At 43.8% G+C, this 18,694-nt stretch overlaps 1 protein-coding gene across 2 annotated transcripts in view; it reads right to left on the reverse strand.

Annotated features, from left to right (window-relative positions):
* Positions 1–267: 267 nt before the first annotated feature.
* LOC144498515 (receptor-type tyrosine-protein phosphatase beta-like) overlaps positions 268–18,694 on the reverse strand; it is a 121,438-nt gene continuing 103,011 nt past the window's right edge. For both annotated transcript variants that reach the window (XM_078219741.1, XM_078219742.1), the window contains 12 exons: positions 18,229–18,334; positions 16,450–16,524; positions 16,323–16,340; positions 15,819–15,900; positions 15,598–15,688; positions 13,648–13,724; positions 13,377–13,511; positions 12,292–12,414; positions 11,256–11,419; positions 6,705–6,840; positions 4,036–4,156; positions 268–3,145 (listed from right to left, as the gene is read on the reverse strand). In XM_078219741.1, the coding sequence (XP_078075867.1) occupies positions 3,123–3,145; positions 4,036–4,156; positions 6,705–6,840; positions 11,256–11,419; positions 12,292–12,414; positions 13,377–13,511; positions 13,648–13,724; positions 15,598–15,688; positions 15,819–15,900; positions 16,323–16,340; positions 16,450–16,524; positions 18,229–18,334 (1,151 nt within the window). In that variant the 3' untranslated portion in view covers positions 268–3,122. The remainder of the gene's footprint in view (positions 3,146–4,035; positions 4,157–6,704; positions 6,841–11,255; positions 11,420–12,291; positions 12,415–13,376; positions 13,512–13,647; positions 13,725–15,597; positions 15,689–15,818; positions 15,901–16,322; positions 16,341–16,449; positions 16,525–18,228; positions 18,335–18,694) is intronic.

Raw genomic sequence — 18,694 nt, forward strand, 5'->3', positions numbered from 1 at the left:
TTGACTGACAGGCCCATGGTTGGCGATGAGACTTGGTAGAATGCTCTCTCTTTCTCCCCAGTCTGTGTCTGGAGATGGTTAAGGACCTAGCATAATTGTCACATCAACTTGATGCTAAGTCCCTCACGACATAGAAAATGATTGATGGTGTCGATGGAGAATTCGATATTCCAGCCTTCTGTCTGAAAGAGAACCAAATGGGTGTGGAGATGTAGAAAATGCGTTATGTAGAAAGTGGGATGAAATAAATTCTACAGACTGTTTTAAGCTTGGATTTTAATAGTCCATATTATAAAATCTGCAGATTTCATTGAATTTGTTCAACATAAATTAATGTATAATTGAGGAATCCATCGCTTTGTTGTCCACCTCTTGGCTAAAGACACGCATGAACATGACAACCAATGTTTAACAATGGCTTATACTGTGCCAATCTTTGCACTTAACTGCGAAATCTAAAGTACAATATCATCTTTGATCAAACACAACCTCTCATTTAAACACAAGTTGCATTTAAGAAAGAGAAATTTGACATGTGGGTATGGAACATTACACTTGCCTGTATTTGATAAAGCTTTTAAGGAAATTACACATACCAGTTTGCTATTTAACAAGAAACCCCCACGCTCAGTTCATTTGCCAGAATTGGTGGTTTGGTGTAAAACTGTGAATTAATTTTTGACCAAAGGAAAATCAGCAATTCTTTAAAACTAATTCAACTATATATTGCGCTATGAGAGGTGCCCTTTTTGAAAAAAAAAGATGCTTTTTGTCTTACACTTCTCAGAACAAATGTAAGAATTCAATGCAAAGAAAATTACCAAATTTATCAACAAAACTGAAAACATTAGATGCGGTTCTGTGATTGGACAACATTTGCTAAATAATCCTCAGTCTGCTACGAATTACGCTGACGACCAATTTAAGATTTTCAGCCAGGCTCAGAGTGTGGCACATTTGCATTTGTACTTGAAGCCACACATATTAATACACAAAGCCCTGTGCTTTGCAGACAGAAAGAACAGTTATACACATTGCACCTGTTTCAACTAAACAAAATAAATGATGGCTATTCACTGGTTCATTCTTTAGGACACTGCCCTGACCAATCAGAGTCAAGCTGCCTGGTTCAAATTTCAAACAATGGCTGACAGTTAACTGTGAGGCACTGTCAAACTGGTGCATTCTCCTTGGCAGCGCCTGTACCAATCAGTGCCCACTTGCCAATCAATCGGCACTCTCTTCTCATGCAGTATAAATTTGTTGATTTTCTTGCGAATGTCCTGATGAGTGCAAGATGAAACATTTCGAAAAAGAAATGTCCCTTTCACCAATGCTCAATTCTGTGTTACCAGAGGTGATCTTATTGGAACGACTAAGATTCTGAGGGGGTTTGGCAGGGCAGTTGTTCAGAGGATATTTCTCCTCATGGAGCACTCTAGAACTAGGGTTTTAAATGGGTAGCCCCTTATTGAGGAAGAATTTATTCAACAAGGGTCATCAGTCTTTGGCAGAGCTCAGTGGAAGGTGGATCATTAAATATATTCAAAGCCGCATTAGGCAGATTTTAAATCTATAGGGAGTCGAGGGATCTGGGGGATAGGCAGGAAAATGAAACTGAGGCCACAATCAGATCTTACTGAATGGCCGAGCAAGCTTGATGGGCCGAATAGCCGACTCCTGCGCCTACTTCTTATAACCTTACAAATGGTTTTTCAATGTAAGCTCCCAAACGGGCATCATAGTTGGGTGAAGTGAGGGGATAAAACCTGTGACTTCCTCATTGGTTGTCCTCGCTTTATTGACAGGGTGTTTCTGATGGCATGGGACACTCCATAGAATGTTCAGTGCTTTATTCACTCTCTCTCAATTTAGAAAGGGAGTGCCCATTTTCACAGGCTGAGAACTGATGTAATTAATCACACACATGGCGAGCAGATTCAAATACTAAATAGTGCCGAGACCTGAACTCGCAAAAGAGCAAGGGTGAGATTCTCCGGTCTGCTAGCCGTGCGTTTCCCCCGGGCGGGAGGTGGCGCGTTGTTTGCTAGCGGTGGGATTCTCTGGACCGCTGCTGTCAATGAGAATTCCCATTGGTGTCATCCCACGCTGGCGGGAAACCCACAGGCGGGGTGCACTGCCGGCAGGACTGGAGAATCTCGCTGGCACGAATGGCTGGAGAATTCCGGCTCAAATGGTTTAGTCGCGAAAACACAGCGATGTGTACAGGCCTGATGTTGACAAACACCAAACCACAGCCTACAAAGCCTGATAGAAAGGTTTATTCAAAGTGTTTATTCCTCAAATATCTCTTCAGTGTAACCACACAAAGTGTCTGCACATCACCTTTCAAGTACATTCAGTTCTAATTTTCCTTCCAAATATTGAGTTCCCTCATATAAAACAATTTGGATAGCATGGAATATTAAATTGTGGATATTCATCTCTTTAAAAATCAAACAATGTGATTAAAAAAACAAAATTATATACAGATTATTATTTTTACTTACAATATACATTTTATAATAAGTAATATAAAATACATAATCTGCCGGTTTTAAAAATATATATATAGTATAAGAAATATTTATTTGAAATATATAAGTATATACAATAATCTCTAATACAATTAAATTACAATGATACCCAAAAGGAATACCAAGCAAATAAATTATACACGCCACGATATGCCAGACTTGGTCTTTATTTAGTGCATGTTTAGCAGTGCTGCAGAATAGATTTTTTAATTCATTCGTGGGACATGGGCGTCGCTGGCTGGGCCAGCATTTATTGCCCATCCCTAGTTGCCCAAGGGCAGGTGAGAGTCAACCACATTGCTGTGGCTCTGGAGTCACATGTAGGCCAGGCCAGATAAGGATGGCAGATTTCCTTCCCTAAAGGACATTAGTGAACCAGATCGGTTTTTCCGACAATCGATGCACGGTCATCAGTAGATTCTTAATTCCAGATGTTTTTTATTGAATTCAAATTTCACCATCTGCCATGGTGGGATTCGAACCTGGGTCCCCAGAACATTAGCTGAGTTTCTGGATTAATAGCCTAGCGATAATACCACTTGGCCATTGGCTCCCCAACATCAGAAGATGATTTTTCCACATTCTTCAGTGCCGTCCAAAGAGGAAATCTACAGAATCAGCAAAAGAAAGGACGATTTCTCATAATTCTCTTCATGTTTCAAAGTATAATTCCTCATCTTCTCATGGTGGTGTCATGGTTACTAATTCATTGATGCTGCTTTCTGAGAAGGCAACTAGTGGTGAAGAACATATTACCTACTAATCTTTAATGTCTCTCTGTGATTTGAGTACTATCACAGATTGAAGGCAGGCCTGGGTTACAGAGAATAAAACTTAACTACAGGAATGCATACCTGAGATTAAACCTACGGAAAAACACTTCAAGTAAAGACTCAAAAATGTAAATGGAAGGTTTGAATATTATAAGGAGAGGCTGGATAGGCTGGGACCTTTTTTCCCTGGAGCGCAGGAGGATGAGGAGTGACCTTATAGATGTTTATAAAATCATAAGGGGCATAGATAAGGTGAATAGCCAAGGTATTTTCCCTAGGGTAGGGGAGTCCAAAACTAGTGGGCATAGTTAAAGTTTATTTGTCACAAGTAAGGCTTACATTAACACTGCAATGAAGTTACTGTGAAATTCCCCTAGTCGCCACACTTCAGCGCCTGTTCGGGTTAATCAGCACATTCAGTAACAAAACCATTTTTACAGTAGCTTCTGCAATTGGGAAGTCACAAAGCGCATTACAACCACTTTTGAAGTGTAGTCATCGTTATAGTGCGGGAAACGCGGCAGCGAATGCGTACACAGCAAGATCTCACAAATGCCAGTGAAATAATTGACTGAGACATGTGTTTTAGCTGTTGGTTATGGGATCAATGTTGGCCAGGACTCTCCTGTTCTTCTACATATTGCTTCAATCCACAAAGAAAATCAAAGAAATGAATTGCAATCTTTAGCTTCAATTACTTTCTCAGTCAATTCCTATTTGCATACCTCTGTGATACTCTGGGTTGACATTCTCATATATAGGAAACAGTGGATTTTCTTGTTCACCTCGTAACTTTCTACTCCTCAAAACATCTCTTGTGCATAAATGTAAATACGCATACTGACACTGAAAAAAAGTACAGACAGAAATGAATTTTCTTTATTAAAATCCATTGAAAGGTTATAAATCATTTCATAGAATCCGTACAGTGCAAAATAAGGCCATTCGGCCCATTGAGTCTACAGCGACCACAATCCCACCCAGGTCCTATCCCCCAAACCTCATGCATTTACCCTAGCTAGTCCCCCTGGCACTAAGGAGGCAATTTTAGCATGGCCAATTCACCTAACCTGCACATCTTTTGGACTGTGGGAGGAAACTGGAGGAAGCCCACGCAGACACAGGGAGAATGCGCAAATTCCACACAGATTATGACCCAAGCTGGGAATCGAACTTGGGTCCCTAGCGCTGTGAGGCAGCAGTGCTAACCACTGTGCCACCGTGCCGCCCAGACCATTTGCTTGCTGGTTTGTATGTTGCCTTAATGCTAGCAAAGTACACTATTATAAATAAACTTTGCATCTCGTTCACAGGTTTCACTCTTTAAAACACAAGGCCAGACAAAAGGCTCTTTTGTCTGTCTAGCCTTATCTTGCTACAGAAGGTTATTTATGTCTTCTCTTTCCTTACTTACTCAACAATATTGATTGATATTTCAGCAATAATGAAGGACTATAATTACCACTGTAGCCTTATGTCCCTCAAGGGACGAAGAGGATAAGTAAGTAATAATTACCCCTGATTTTCTTGTTTGTGTTCACAATTAACTTTTTAAAGTTTTCTTTGTCACAAGTAGACATACATTAACACTGCAATGAAGTTACTGTGAAAATCCCCTAGTTGCCACATTCCAGTGCCTGTTCAGGTACACTGAGGAAGAATTTGGCATGGCCAGTGCACCTGACCACCACGCCTTTCGGATTGTGGGAGGGAAGAAACTAGAGCACCCGGAGGAAACCCACGCAGACACGGGGAGAACGTGCAGACTCTGCGCAGACAGTGACCCAAGCTGGGAATCGGAACTCAGGTCCCTGGCGCTGTGAGACAGCAGTGCTAATCACTGTGTCACTGTTTTATTTCATACTTCACATTTTCCTTTCCTTGGGGATATGTGTCATTTTCTGACTGCAAAGATTTCCTCGATTACTGTGGAAAATGGGATTATGGCAAAGTTTTGTCAGCAGATTGGGAGCAGCCTTGAGAAAATTCAGGGACGTGGCTACTTGAAGCATACCAAATAGAGAGAGAATTACTGCTCTTTACATCATGTTTCTGAGGATTACTGCACTCCAGAGGACAGCGGGATCACTCCCTTGTTGGCTGTCTTCCAAAACAAGGGATCACAGTTTGAGGATAAGGAGCAAACCTTTTGGGACTGAGGTGAGGAGGAATTTCTTCACCCAGAGGGTGATGAATCTGTGGAATTCACTACCACAGAAAGTAGTTGAGGCACAAATGTGGTGTGATTTCAACAGCACCCTGGTCTCTGCGCACCCCAGCTGTACTGGGGGGAGGTTGACAGACAGCTGGTGAAGGGTGATGGTGGGTGGCCTGGGGGGGGTCACAGAAGGGCGATGAAAGAAAGGTAGAAGGTGATGAGGGGAAGGTCAAAGGTGACTGAGGGAGGGTGCAGGGGAATGGCTTGCAGCTCTAATGTCAGAGCGGGAGTGTTGCAGGGACATTGCTGCATTAGCTGGAAAAGATCCAAGAGATATGGGAATCACTGTAATGCAGGATGGTTAATAACATAAAAAGAAACAGAGAATCCCGATAGTGCAGCAGGAGGCCATTTGGCCCATCGAGTCTGCACCGACAACAATCCCCTCCAGGCCCTATCCCCGTAACCCCATATACTTGCCCTGCTAATCCTTCAAACCTACGCACTTCAGGACACTCGGGGGCAATTTAGGACGGTCAATCAACCTAATCAGCACACCTTTGGACTGTGGGAGGAAACCGGAGCACCCGGAGGAAACCCACACAGACACGGGGAGAATGTGCAAACTCCACACAGACAGTGACCCAAGCTGGGAATTGAACCTGGGTCCCTGGTGCTGTGAGGCGGCAGTGCTAACCACTGTGCCAACATGCCACCCTATTTTATCACTTCCTAATTAATTCCCGAATACAAATGCGAATTAATGCGCTCCTTCACACATTTCAATCTGGAACCTGGAGATGTGAATAATTATGCGAATGAGTTGATCCTGGAGAAGTGAGTTTCGCTGTCATTAATTGTCGTTCTGGTTAGATTTGCATCATTTAGCAATTCCATGTCTGTACATAAAAACCCTCTAAGAAGTTTAACAACACCAGGTTAAAGTCCAACAGGTTTATTTGGCGTGTGGCTTTTGCTACCAAATAAACCTGTTGGACTTTAACCTGGTGTTGTTAAACTTCTTACTGTGTTTACCCCAGTCCAACGCCGGCATCTCCACATCATAAAAACCCTCCCCATGATCTCCTGCTGTGAGACCTCCCCCACAACAGAGACAATCCACTCGACATAGGCCGAGACAAGCGTTAAAAAATAACACGCCGGTGTCCATTTGGGGGTTGCAAAAGTTAAATCGCGTGTGACAGAATCATGCCACGGTGCTGCAAACCTTATTACCTCAGTTTGCACCATGTGAACTCTGTGCAGCCTCAGGTCATAAACTGTCCCATAAATGTCGACAGAATCTTTGCTCTCCAGGCGCTGAAGGATTCTGTCCAAAGCGATAAATGTGCCTGTCCGACCAACTCCCGCACTGTGTGAAAAACAAAGCAAAATCTAAAATAAGCAGCAAAGGATTAAGCAAACAGAACAATATATAGTCCTGTCAGTGGATGTCAGCATATGAAATTGTCAGATTTCAAGAAGAAATTAGATGTAGCTCTTGGGGCGAAAGGGATCAAGGAATGTGGGGGGAAGCAGGGGGAATCAGGATATTGAATTTGATGATCAGCCATGATCAAAATGAATGGCTGGGCAGGCTCGAAGGGCCGAATGGCCTCCTCCTGCTTCTATTTCGTTGAGCATATTACAGCGGTGCAGAGGGAGGACAACTCGGAGGAGTCGTGTAGCGAGTCACTCTGGGTGGAGCTTAGAAACAGGAAAGGCGCAGTCACTATGTTGGGGGTGTACTACAGGCCCCCCAACAGCCCAAGGGAAGTGGAAGAATGGATATATCAGGAGATACTGGATAGGTGCAGGAAATATAGGGTTGTTGTAGTGGGAGACTTCAATTTCCCTGGTATAGACTGGAAATCGCTGAGGGCAGGGACTCTGGATGGGGAGGAATTTGTAAAATGTGTACAGGAGGGTTCGTTGGAACAATATGTGGACAGCCCAACTAGAGAGGGGGCTATACTGGACCTGGTACTGGGGAATGAGCCCGGTCAGGTCTTCAAAGTTTTGGTTGGGGAACATGTGGCAAATAGTGACCACAATTCTGTTCGCTTTAGGATAGTGATGGAAAAGGATGAGTGGTGTCCCAAGGGTAAGGTGTTGGATTGGGGGAAGGCTAACTTTATTGGGATCAGGCAGAAATTGGCAGCTCTTGATTGGGAGAGGCTGTTTGAGGGTAAATCCACATCTGGTATGTGGCAGTCTTTTAAGGAACGGTTGTTAGGGCTACAGGACAAGCATGTGCCTGTAAAAAAGAAGGATAGGAAGGGTAGGATTAGAGAACCGTGGATAACCAGGGAAATTGAGGGACTGGTCAAAAGGAAAAGAGAGGCGTATGTTAGGTCCAATCAGCTAAAAACGGAGGGAGCTCTGGAGGAGTACAATGAAAGTAGGAAAATACTCAAACGGGGAATTAGAAGAGCAAAAAGGGGTCACGAAATGTTCTTGGCAGACAGGATTAAGGAGAATCCCAAGGCATTTTATTCATACGTTAGGAACAAAAGGGTTGTTAGGGAAAAAATCGGACCTCTCAGGGACAAAAGTGGGGACTTATGCTTGGAGCCCAAAGAGGTAGGGGAGATCCTAAATGAATACTTTGCGTCGGTATTCACAAAGGAGAGGGATGTGTTGACTGGGAGTGTCTCGGAGGGGAGTGTTGAACCGTTGGAGAAAATCTCCATTACAAAGGAGGAAGTGTTAGGTTTGTTAGAGAATATAAAGACTGACAAATCCCCAGGGCCTGATGGAATCTATCCAAGGCTGCTCAGGGAGACGAGAGGTGAAATCGTTGGGCCTCTGACGCAAATCTTTGTCTCGTCACTGGACACAGGTGAGGTCCCAGAGGATTGGAGGATAGCCAATGTGGTCCCGTTATTTAAGAAGGGTAGGAAGGATAACCCGGGTAATTATAGGCCGGTGAGCTTGACGTCCGTGGTGGGGAAGTTGTTGGAGAAGATTCTTAAAGATAGGATGTATGCGCATTTAGAAAGGAATAAACTCATTAACGATAGTCAACATGGTTTTGTGAGAGGGAGGTCATGCCTCACTAACCTGGTGGTGTTTTTTGAAGAAGTGACCAAAATGGTTGACGAAGGAAGGGCCGTGGATGTTGTCTATATGGACTTTAGTAAAGCGTTTGACAAAGTCCCTCATGGTAGGCTAGTGAAAAAGGTTGGATCCCATGGGATAAAGGGGGAGGTGGCTAGATGGGTGGAGAACTGGCTTGGTCATAGAAGACAGAGGGTGGTAGTGGAAGGGTCTTTTTCCGGCTGGAGGCCTGTGACTAGTGGTGTACCGCAGGGCTCTGTATTGGGACCTCTGCTGTTTGTGATTTATATAAATGATCTGGAAGAAGGAGTAACTGGGGTGATCAGTAAGTTTGCGGACGACACAAAACTGGCAGGACTTGCAGATAGTGAGGAACATTGTCAGAGGCTACAGAAGGATATAGATAGGCTGGAAATTTGGGCAAGGAAATGGCAGATGGAGTTCAATCCTGATAAATGCGAAGTGATGCATTTTGGTGGGAAGAATGTAGGGAGGAGCTACACGATAAATGGAAGAACCATAAAGGGTGTAGAGACGCAGAGGGACCTGGGTGTGCAAGTCCACAGATCTTTGAAGGTGACGTCACAGGTGGAGAAGGTGGTGAAGAAGGCATATGGCATGCTTGCCTTTATAGGACGGGGCATAGAGTATAAAAGTTGGGGTCTGATGTTGCAGATGTATAGAACGTTGGTTCGGCCGCATTTGGAATACTGCGTCCAGTTCTGGTCGCCACACTACCAGAAGGACGTGGAGGCTTTGGAGAGAGTACAGAGGAGGTTTACCAGGATGTTGCCTGGTATGGAGGGGCTTGGTTATGAGGAGAGATTGGGGAAACTGGGGTTGTTCTCCTTGGAAAGACGGAGGATGAGGGGAGACTTAATAGAGGTGTATAAAATTATGAAAGGCATAGATAGGGTGAACGGTGGGAAGCTTTTCCCCGGGTCGGTGGTGACGTTCACGAGGGGTCATAGGTTCAAGGTGAAGGGGGGGAGGTTTAACACAGATATCAGAAGGACATATTTCACACAGAGGGTGGTGGGGGCCTGGAATGTGTTGCCGGGCAAGGTGGTGGAGGCGGACACACTGGGAACATTTAAGACTTATCTAGACAGCTATATGAACGGAGTGGGAATGGAGGGATACAAAAGAGTGGTCTAGTTTGGACCAGGGAGCGGCGCGGGCTAATTGTTCCTTGTTTCTCGTTTCATGGCTTCATTCTATGATCATCTTGCTGGTGCCAGTACAGAGCGAGACTGCGGATAGTTGGGAACCTGTCTCGGGGGCAGGGAATTCATATGGTGTTCGTGGAAGTGGAAATGACTAGGGTTGGGAAGCATTTTCCGATCAGGGCCATTGTGATCTCCTGGACTCGTTTCGATCGCCTCAGGGGGTCGGAGAGGAATTTCCCAGATTTTTTTTTCCCCCATATTGGCCCTGGGGTTTTTCACTCTGGGTTTTCGCCTCTCCCTGGAGATCACATGGTCTGGAATGGGGGGTGGGGGTGAGTTAATAGGTTGTAATGAACAAAGCATCGTAGCTGTGAGGGACAGCTCGGTGGATAGGATATTGGTATGTAGATAGGCTGGAAAATTGGGCGGGGATCCTGGATTCAGGATTCAATCCTGGACCGGGGAGCGGCGTGGGCTTGGAGGGCCGAAGGGCCTGTTCCTGTGCTGTATTGTTCTTTGTTCTTTGTATTTTCTATATTGTCTTTTCATCTTGAGAAAAAGGACAAATTCAAATCCAGGCCAAACTAGCAGGGTCAAAACCCTTTCCTAATTATCATCAAAATGGCCTCCTTCTGCATTGTAAGGATTCTATGCTTCTTTTCAGGGCAGGGGAGCAGGCTTGGTAAGACGCTCTGTCAGAGAGCCAGTGCAGACTCAATGGGTCGAATGGCCTCCTTCTGCACTGTTAGGATTCTGTGTTTCTATATAGGGCAGGGAAGCGAGCCTGGGTAAGGCACTCTGTCAGAGAGTCAGCGCAGACTTAATGGGCCGAATAGCCTCCTTCTGCACTGTCGGGATTCTATGATTAGATCTGGCTGATTTCTGTCCAATTTCTATTGGTGAAAGCCCACAACACAAAGCTATTTAAATTTTGATCATGAGGGAGACATTAAAACTTGCTTATCGGGGTTACCACAAGTTCTAACCTAATTTTTCCGTCCGACATGTTTGAGGTTAGGGTTGAGATCTAGTGTTGGGGAGATGACCGCCGAGAAGCCTTAATCGGCAGCTGGATGAGATACATCTAATACATGAGGGCTTGTTACTGACGCTACCTTCTTAAGCTGGACAAAAAGGTTCCACTCCCAACTGACACTTTCTGTAATGACCATGTTGCAATGTCTTGTAAAATTCTTTTAGATATTTCACGAATAAAGTATTTTCTTGCCAAAAAAAAAAGCCTCTGCCCCTGACTGAGCCTCCAAGCTTTCGTTTCTTACAATGAAAATACTGGCCGGAATTCTCCCATCCTGCCCGCCATTGGAATTTTAGCAGGCGGGTTGCAGACAATGTGAAGGCCCATTGACAGTGGGGTGGGAATTTCTGGCTTTTAGACCAGCATGGCCAGAGAATTCCGCCTAATGTTTCAGTTTGGCTTTGACCCCAGGGGATCATTACTAGTCTGTCCAAAATCGCACCCGTCACCTCACATTATCTGTATTATCTTTGCAGTTAGTCATTCAGTTTTGAAACAGAAAATACCACTAATAATTTGTACCTGCAATGTATAACTGTGGGTCCAGAGTTTGGCGTTCTGTTAACATAATCTCTCACTGTTCGCACAAACTGGATTAAAGATTGAGCTGTTTCTGGCACTCCATGATCTGGCCAGACAGTGTAGTGAAAGTGACGCACAATCCTCGCACAGTCAAGTTGATCCTCCTAAATAATAGAACATAGAACATAGAACACTGCAGCACAGGAACAGGCTCTTCAGCCCACGATGTTGTGCCAAACATGATGCCAAATTAAACTAATTCCTTCCGCCTGCCCTTGGTCCATATCCCTCTATTCCTTGCATATTCATGTGCTTATCTTAAACGGCCCTATCGTATTTTTTGTTATTCATTCATGGGACATGGGCGTCGCTGGCTGTGCCAGCATTTATTGCCCATCCCTAGTTGCCCAAGGGAAGTTGAGAGTCAACCACATTGCTGTGGCTCTGGAGTCACATGTAGGCCAGACCAGGTAAGGATGGCATATTTCCTTCTCTAAAGGATATTAGTGATCCAGATGGGGTTTTTTCAGACAATCGACAATGGTTTCATGGTCATCAGTAGATTCTTAATTCCAGATATTTTTCATTGAATTCAAATTCCACCATCTACCATGGCGGGATTCAAACCCGGGTCCCCAGAACATTAGCCGAATTTCTGGATTAATAGTCTAGCGGTAATACCACTAGGCGATTGCCTCCTCATTTGCCTCCACCACCACCCCTGGCATTCCAGACAACTACCACTCTCTGTGTAAAAAAAAAATTGCCTCTCACATCTCCTTTGAACTTTCCCCTCTCACCTTAAGTGCAAAATAAGAACAAAAATCTTAATGGGTGGTATTACTTGCTCTCCTACATCACAAAACGCTGTGGATAAACTGGCTTAATGTAATATACGTAGAAATTTAATAACTTGGAATCCTGCTTTCTATACTGGAAATGTAAATAGATTTACATCCAACATTCGAAATGGAAGGTTTACTTAAAAGCGATTCAGCCGACTAATATTTTAAAAAAGGCATTTACAGATCCTTACGTTGCATATTTTGAATTCTCTGATTGTCCATTCTGGTAAGACAGATTCTGACAGCATCTGGACAATAAGATCTCCATAATACAAAGCATCGTGATCAAAGGGCCAGTAATGATCACATTTTACCTGTTGATTAAAACACAGAAAGCAAACTGTCATTAGGATTTAAGTTCACTCAGCCCAACAAATAGGCAATTGCAATGTAAAGATCTGAATAATTCTTAAACAAAATCTCTCCCTGAGTTTCCACTGGGCTCCTCCTGACATCCTACCGTGACTATGACAGGAATCTCAGGCAAATGGTAGTATCGCCTACGAATACTATTTTTCTTGGGTATCCATTAACTGTCGGCTGTTACAACAGAAAGTTTCAAAGCCTTCAGGAATTTTATTAAAAAATCATCCTCAGCCCGTGGATTGCACTGGCAAGTGTTGGCATTTATTGCAGATTCTGAGTGGCACTGAGAAAATGACTGTGAGCCTTCTTCTGTTTTGATGTAACTGTAAGAAGTCTCACAACACCAGGTTAAAGTCCAACAGATTTATTTGGAATCACGAGCTTTCGGAGCGCAGCTCCTTCATCCTGATGATGCCAAAGAAATCTGTTGGACTTTAACCTGGTGTTGTGAGACTTCTTACTGTGCCCACCCCAGTCCAACGCCGGCATCTCCGCATCACGGCTATCTTGATATAACTGAGTGACAGATGACAGAGGGCAGTCAAATATCAATTATCTTGGTATTGAACCAAAGTTTCACAAGGGCTGGACTGGGTAAGGGTCGCAAATTTTCTTCCCAATAGGACCTGTTGGATTTTAAGACTAATCTCATGGCTATATGGTCATTTTTACAGACACCGGCTTTTTTATTTCCAGATTCTTTTTTCCACTGATTTAACATTCTCAAAACTGCCATGATGGGATCTGAACTGCTATTTTATGAATGATTAGTCTAGCCCCCTGGATTAACAGTCCAGTAACATAACCATGACATTACTGTTTCATGTCATACTGTATATGCAAACTCTATTCATATAACATCATTTGCAAACAGCAAACAACCAAAGGAATGCAAATAGTGAATGCTTACCCTTCCCTTTTCTACGCATTGTGTGACCATCACAATATTGTGAACATTTTGTTCCCAAACCATTTTCCAGAAGTCATCTTTGGTGCCAGGCAGGGGGCCTTGTGTGGCAATGTATTCCCTTCGAAAATTGCATCCCTGAAAATTCCCAAAGGCAGGTTACTTTATACATACTGGAAGATAAAAACATTAACATCTGAATGATGTTCAGATGCAACAAAGCAACAGAGCAGCATAAAATAACTATGTATATAGAAACAATAGCCCATCTTACTGGTATATAACTGGCGTTGATGTAGTCTGAACAGGGATCATCATCGATGTAAGTTAATTTCACCCTAGTTGAGTCATCTGGTAGCAAAACAAGACAACAGAAGCATGAATAAAGATCAAACTCTGGCTTGTACCTGAATATTGATTAGGCTTTGAAAACTACAAAGGTGTTTAGCGTATACAGTAAGTAGAACAATTTACCCAAAATGCCAAAATTGAGCTTTCGTTTCCAACTCCACCTTACTCCCCACTCCCCATATCATATGGGGAAGAATGGCCTGGTGGTATTACCATTAGATTATTAATCTAGAAACCCAGCTATTGTTCTGGTGACCCGGGTTCAAATCCCGGCATGGCAGCTGATGGAATTTGAATTCAACGAAAACTATCTGGAATTAGGAATCTACTAATAACCATTGTTGATTGTCGGAAAAACCCATCTCATTCACTAATGCCCTGTAGGGAAGGAAATCTGCCATCCTTACCTGGTCTGCCCTACATGTGACTCCAGAGCCACAGCAATGTGGTTGGCTCTCAACTGCCCTCAGGTGACTAGGGACGGGCAATAAATGCTGGCCAGTCAGCGATGCCCATGTTCCACAAATGAATGAAAAAAAACCTGATACCCTGGCAAACCAAAATCTGCCTCTTAGCCTTGAAGCATCCCCAATCCTCTGTGGTAAAAAATTCCAAAGATTCATAACTCTCTGAGTGTAGAAATTGCCCTTCATCGCTTCCTAAATGGTTGAAACTTCTGTGACTGTAACCTACCCATGGTCTAAATTGCCCAGCAGAAGCAGGAGTTCAGGGTCATGTTGACACTGAAAGAAAAGATATTAACCCAGAGTTTAAAACAAATTGTATAATCCAGATCCAAAATAAATCAACTGCTATGGATATATCATCAATTTTCTGAATATGTCAACCACTGTACCACTAAATTGCCCAATCGGCCTCCTCTGGATACTAGATGCTGTTGATTCAACCTCCTGTAATTCATATCTCCCATAGAACCATAGAATCCCTACAGTGCAGAAGGAGATCATTTGGCCCATCGAGTCTTCACCGACTCTCCGAAAAAACATCCTGGGTATTGCCCCCCACCCCCCCAACCCTATCCCCGTAACCCCACACATTTACCATGGCTAATCCACCTAACCTATACATTTTTTGGAAACCATTGAGCATGGCAAATCCACCTAACTTGCACATCCTCGGACTGGGAGAAAACCGGAGCACCCGGAGGAACCCCACGCAGACACGGGGACAATGTGTAAACTCCACACAGACAGTGACCCAAGGCTGGAATTAAACCTGGGTCCCTGGCGCTGTGAGGCAGCAGTGCTAACCTGATGATAATTGGTGTTGCATGTTTTACACCAAAATCTAGCTTGCTATTATAGTCAATGTATCATAGAGGGTGGCACAGTGGCAGAGTGGTTAGCACTGTTGCCTCACAGCGCCAGCAACCCAGGTTCAATTCCGGCCTTGGGTACCTGTCTGTGTGGAGTTTGCGCATTCTCTCCATGTCTGCGTGGGTTTCCTCTGGGTGCTCTGGTTTCCTCCCGCAGTCCAAAGATCTGCAGGTTGGGTGGATTGGCAACATTAAATTGCCCCATAGTGTCCCAAGATATGTAGGTTAGGGGGATTAACATATGTAAAGATGTGAAGTTACGGGGATAGGATATGGATAAGATGATCTGTCGGAGAGTCGGTGCAGACCTGATGGGCCGAATGGCCTCCTTCTGCACTGTAGGTATTCCATGATACTTCAATGCACCTCAAGAAAGAAAAATCAGCGGTCAGATGGTTAAACAAGTCTATTAGAGTTTAACAGTCAACATGCAACACCATCAGCACTTTGGTGCTCAAATTATTTGGTTGACACTAAATTTTAGCTGAAAAGTGCATCATCTGTAACAGTTGGTGACATGACAAACATTACACTTACAGGGCAGAATATTATTGTATCGATTTTTTCCTCTGTTCTCGGGTAAAAGTGCTGTGTCAAAAGACTGGTTTCTTCCAACTTCTTTTAAATCCTTTCGAAGAGAAAGCAATAACTCAGTATGATATGCCCAGGGAGTTATCTTATCATCTTTACCTCTCATCAAACAAGATCGCGTAAATGCATTTATTATGTTTCTAAATGGATAAAAGCTGTTGTCCCACCTCATACTCCTCGGACAGGAGGTAGCTGGAGTCTGCTTGCAGTTTGGTAAACTGAGTTTCGAACTGGCTTGCCTTAATTTCTCTGAAATGAATTTGGCAAGAGTAGATTTATGAGAAACAGCCACAATTTCAAAGCCAGCATAATTAAGGGCCCCACACACCCTGGACATTCTCTCTTCCACCTTCTTCCGTTGGGAAAAAGATACAAAAGTCTGAGGTCACGTACCAACCAACTCAAGAACAGCTTCTTCCCTGCTGCCATCAGACTTTTGAATGGACCTATCTCGCATTAAGTCGATCTTTCTCTACACTCTAGCTATGACTGTAACGCTACATTCTGCACTCTTTCCTTTCCTTCTCTATGAACAGTATGCTTTCTCTGTATAGTGCGCAAGAAACAATACTTTTCATTGTGTACTAATACGTGACAATCATAAATCAAATCAAAATCAAAAATTTCAGTAAGAGATTCACATGTCCAAGGTAAGTATTATCAGCACAAACCTGGAAATTGGAGGTTGCCTGAAAAATAAAAGAAAAATGGAGTTGCAGTGAACACATTTTTATCAAAAGTTCCTGACTTAAAGAAAGAAAGTTACTGCAGTGAAACTGTTGATCAGAAGGTTCTTACCTTCCCTGCACAAGAGGGACATTAACAGATGACGGCCTGTCTTTTGGCTTTGATACTGGTCTAGATTCAACACTCCTACAATCACAAACACATCAAAGAAGAACATAAGAATTTTTGGGAATTGGAGAAATTATGTTAACCCAACAAACCTCTCCCACTTTACATCCTTTCCTCATGTATCACAGCTTGGTATGGCTTCTACTCTGACCAAGACCGCAAGAAACTACAAAGGGTTGTGAGTGTAGCCCAGCCTATCACATAAACCAGCCTCCCATCCATTGACTCCATCTACACTTCCCACTGCCTCAGAAAAGCAGCCAGCATAGTCAAGGACCCCAGACATTCTCTCTTCCACCTTCTTCCGTCGGGATGAAGATACAAAAGTCTGAGATCACGTACCAACTGACTCAAGAACAGCTTCTTCCCTGCTGTCATCAGACTTTTGAATGGACCTACCATATGTTAAGCTGATCTTTCGCTACACCCTAGCTATGGCTGTAACACTATATTCTGCACCCTCTCCTTTCTTCTCCCCATGTATGCTATGAATAGTATGTTTTGTCTGTATAGCGTGCAGGAAACAATACTTTTCACTGTATACCAATACATGTGACAATAATAAATCAAATCAAATCTCTAAGCTTGAGGTCACCTGAAACTGAATCACTGAATCGCAGAATTGTTACTGTGTAGAAGGAGGCCGTTTGACTGCACAGGTCTCCAGATGAGCACCGTGGCTTAGTGGCATTCCCCTGACAATTGTTTCTACTCAAATAACCATCTAATGCCCTCTCGACTGCCTCGATTGAACCTGTCTCCACCACACTTCCAGGCAGTGCATTCTAGAACCCAACCACTCATTGTGTGAAAAAGTTATTTCTCGCATCACGTTTGCTTCTTTTACAAATCATTTTAAACCTGTGCCCTCTCGTTCCTGATCCTTTTACGACATGATGTGCTGAATGGCCTCCTTTGGTGCCCTAATAATTATTTGATTTTGATGCAAGTTGTGCTAAAAGAGCACTAGAGATAAACATTAATACCACGGAATCCTACCATGCTGCAATAGGCTACAGCCAAGAGATTCTTCGAGGTGGAGATGCCGGCGTTGGACTGGGGTAGACACAGTAAGAAGTCTCACAACACCAGGTTAAAGTCCAACAGGTTTATTTGCAATCACGAGCTTTCAGAGCACTGCTCCTTCATCAGGTGAGATTCTTCATAGTTGCTCTGACCCTGTTGCTATTCATTTGCCAGAGGTGCAATGGAAATTCTGTTTTTTTTTATTCACTTGTGGGACATGGGTATCCCTGGCTGGCCAGAATTTAGTGCCCATCCCTAGTTGCCCGAGGGCAGCTGAGACTCTGGTGTCACACGTAGGCCAGACTAGGTAGGGATGGCAGATTTCCTTCCCTGAAGGGCATTAGTGAGCCAGATGGATATTTCTGACAATCGACAATGGATTGATTCATGGTCATAAATAGATTCTTAATTCTAGATATTTTTTATTGAATTCAAATTCCACCATCTGCCGTGGCAGGGTTTGAACCCGTGCCCCCAGAACATTAGCTGAGTTTCTGGATTATTAGTCAAGCGATAATACCACTAGGCCATCGCCTCCCTTATCGTTTCCACCGCTTGAACAGCAATATCAAGCCAGCGGAGCCAGGAGCAGCTCCGAGGATTTTCATGGCTTAGTTCAAGGCACAAGGAGCTTCACTAATTCAAGTGTATCAACATGAAAAGCCAACTTTGTCAGAAAACGGCCAAAATACTCACGCTGGCTTCACTTTTCTCCTGCAAACGATTATAGCCATGACTGAAATGAGGACAACAATGAGGAACACACCAGCACTCGCTCCTTCTATAACACCCAAGAGAGGCTCTAAAGACAGGGCACAAAGAAATTGTTACACATTTTGAAGTTTATTTATTACTGTCACAAGTAGGCTTACATTAACACTGCAATGAAGTTACTGTGAAAATCCTCCGAGTTGCCACACTCCGGCGCCCGTTCGGGTACACTGAGTGAGAATTTAGCACGGCCAATGCACCTAACCAGCACGTCTTTCAGATTGTGGGATGAAACCAGAGCACCCGGAGGAAACCCACGCAGACACAGGGAGAACGTGCACACAGTGACCCAAGCCGGGAATCGAACCCGGGCCCCTGGCGCTGTGAGGCAGCAGTTGCTAACCACTGTGCCACCGTGCCACCTCATGCGATTTAAAATCCGTATCAATAT

The sequence above is a fragment of the Mustelus asterias genome, chromosome 9 (genome assembly GCF_964213995.1).
Source record: "Mustelus asterias chromosome 9, sMusAst1.hap1.1, whole genome shotgun sequence".
NCBI lineage: Eukaryota > Metazoa > Chordata > Chondrichthyes > Carcharhiniformes > Triakidae > Mustelus > Mustelus asterias.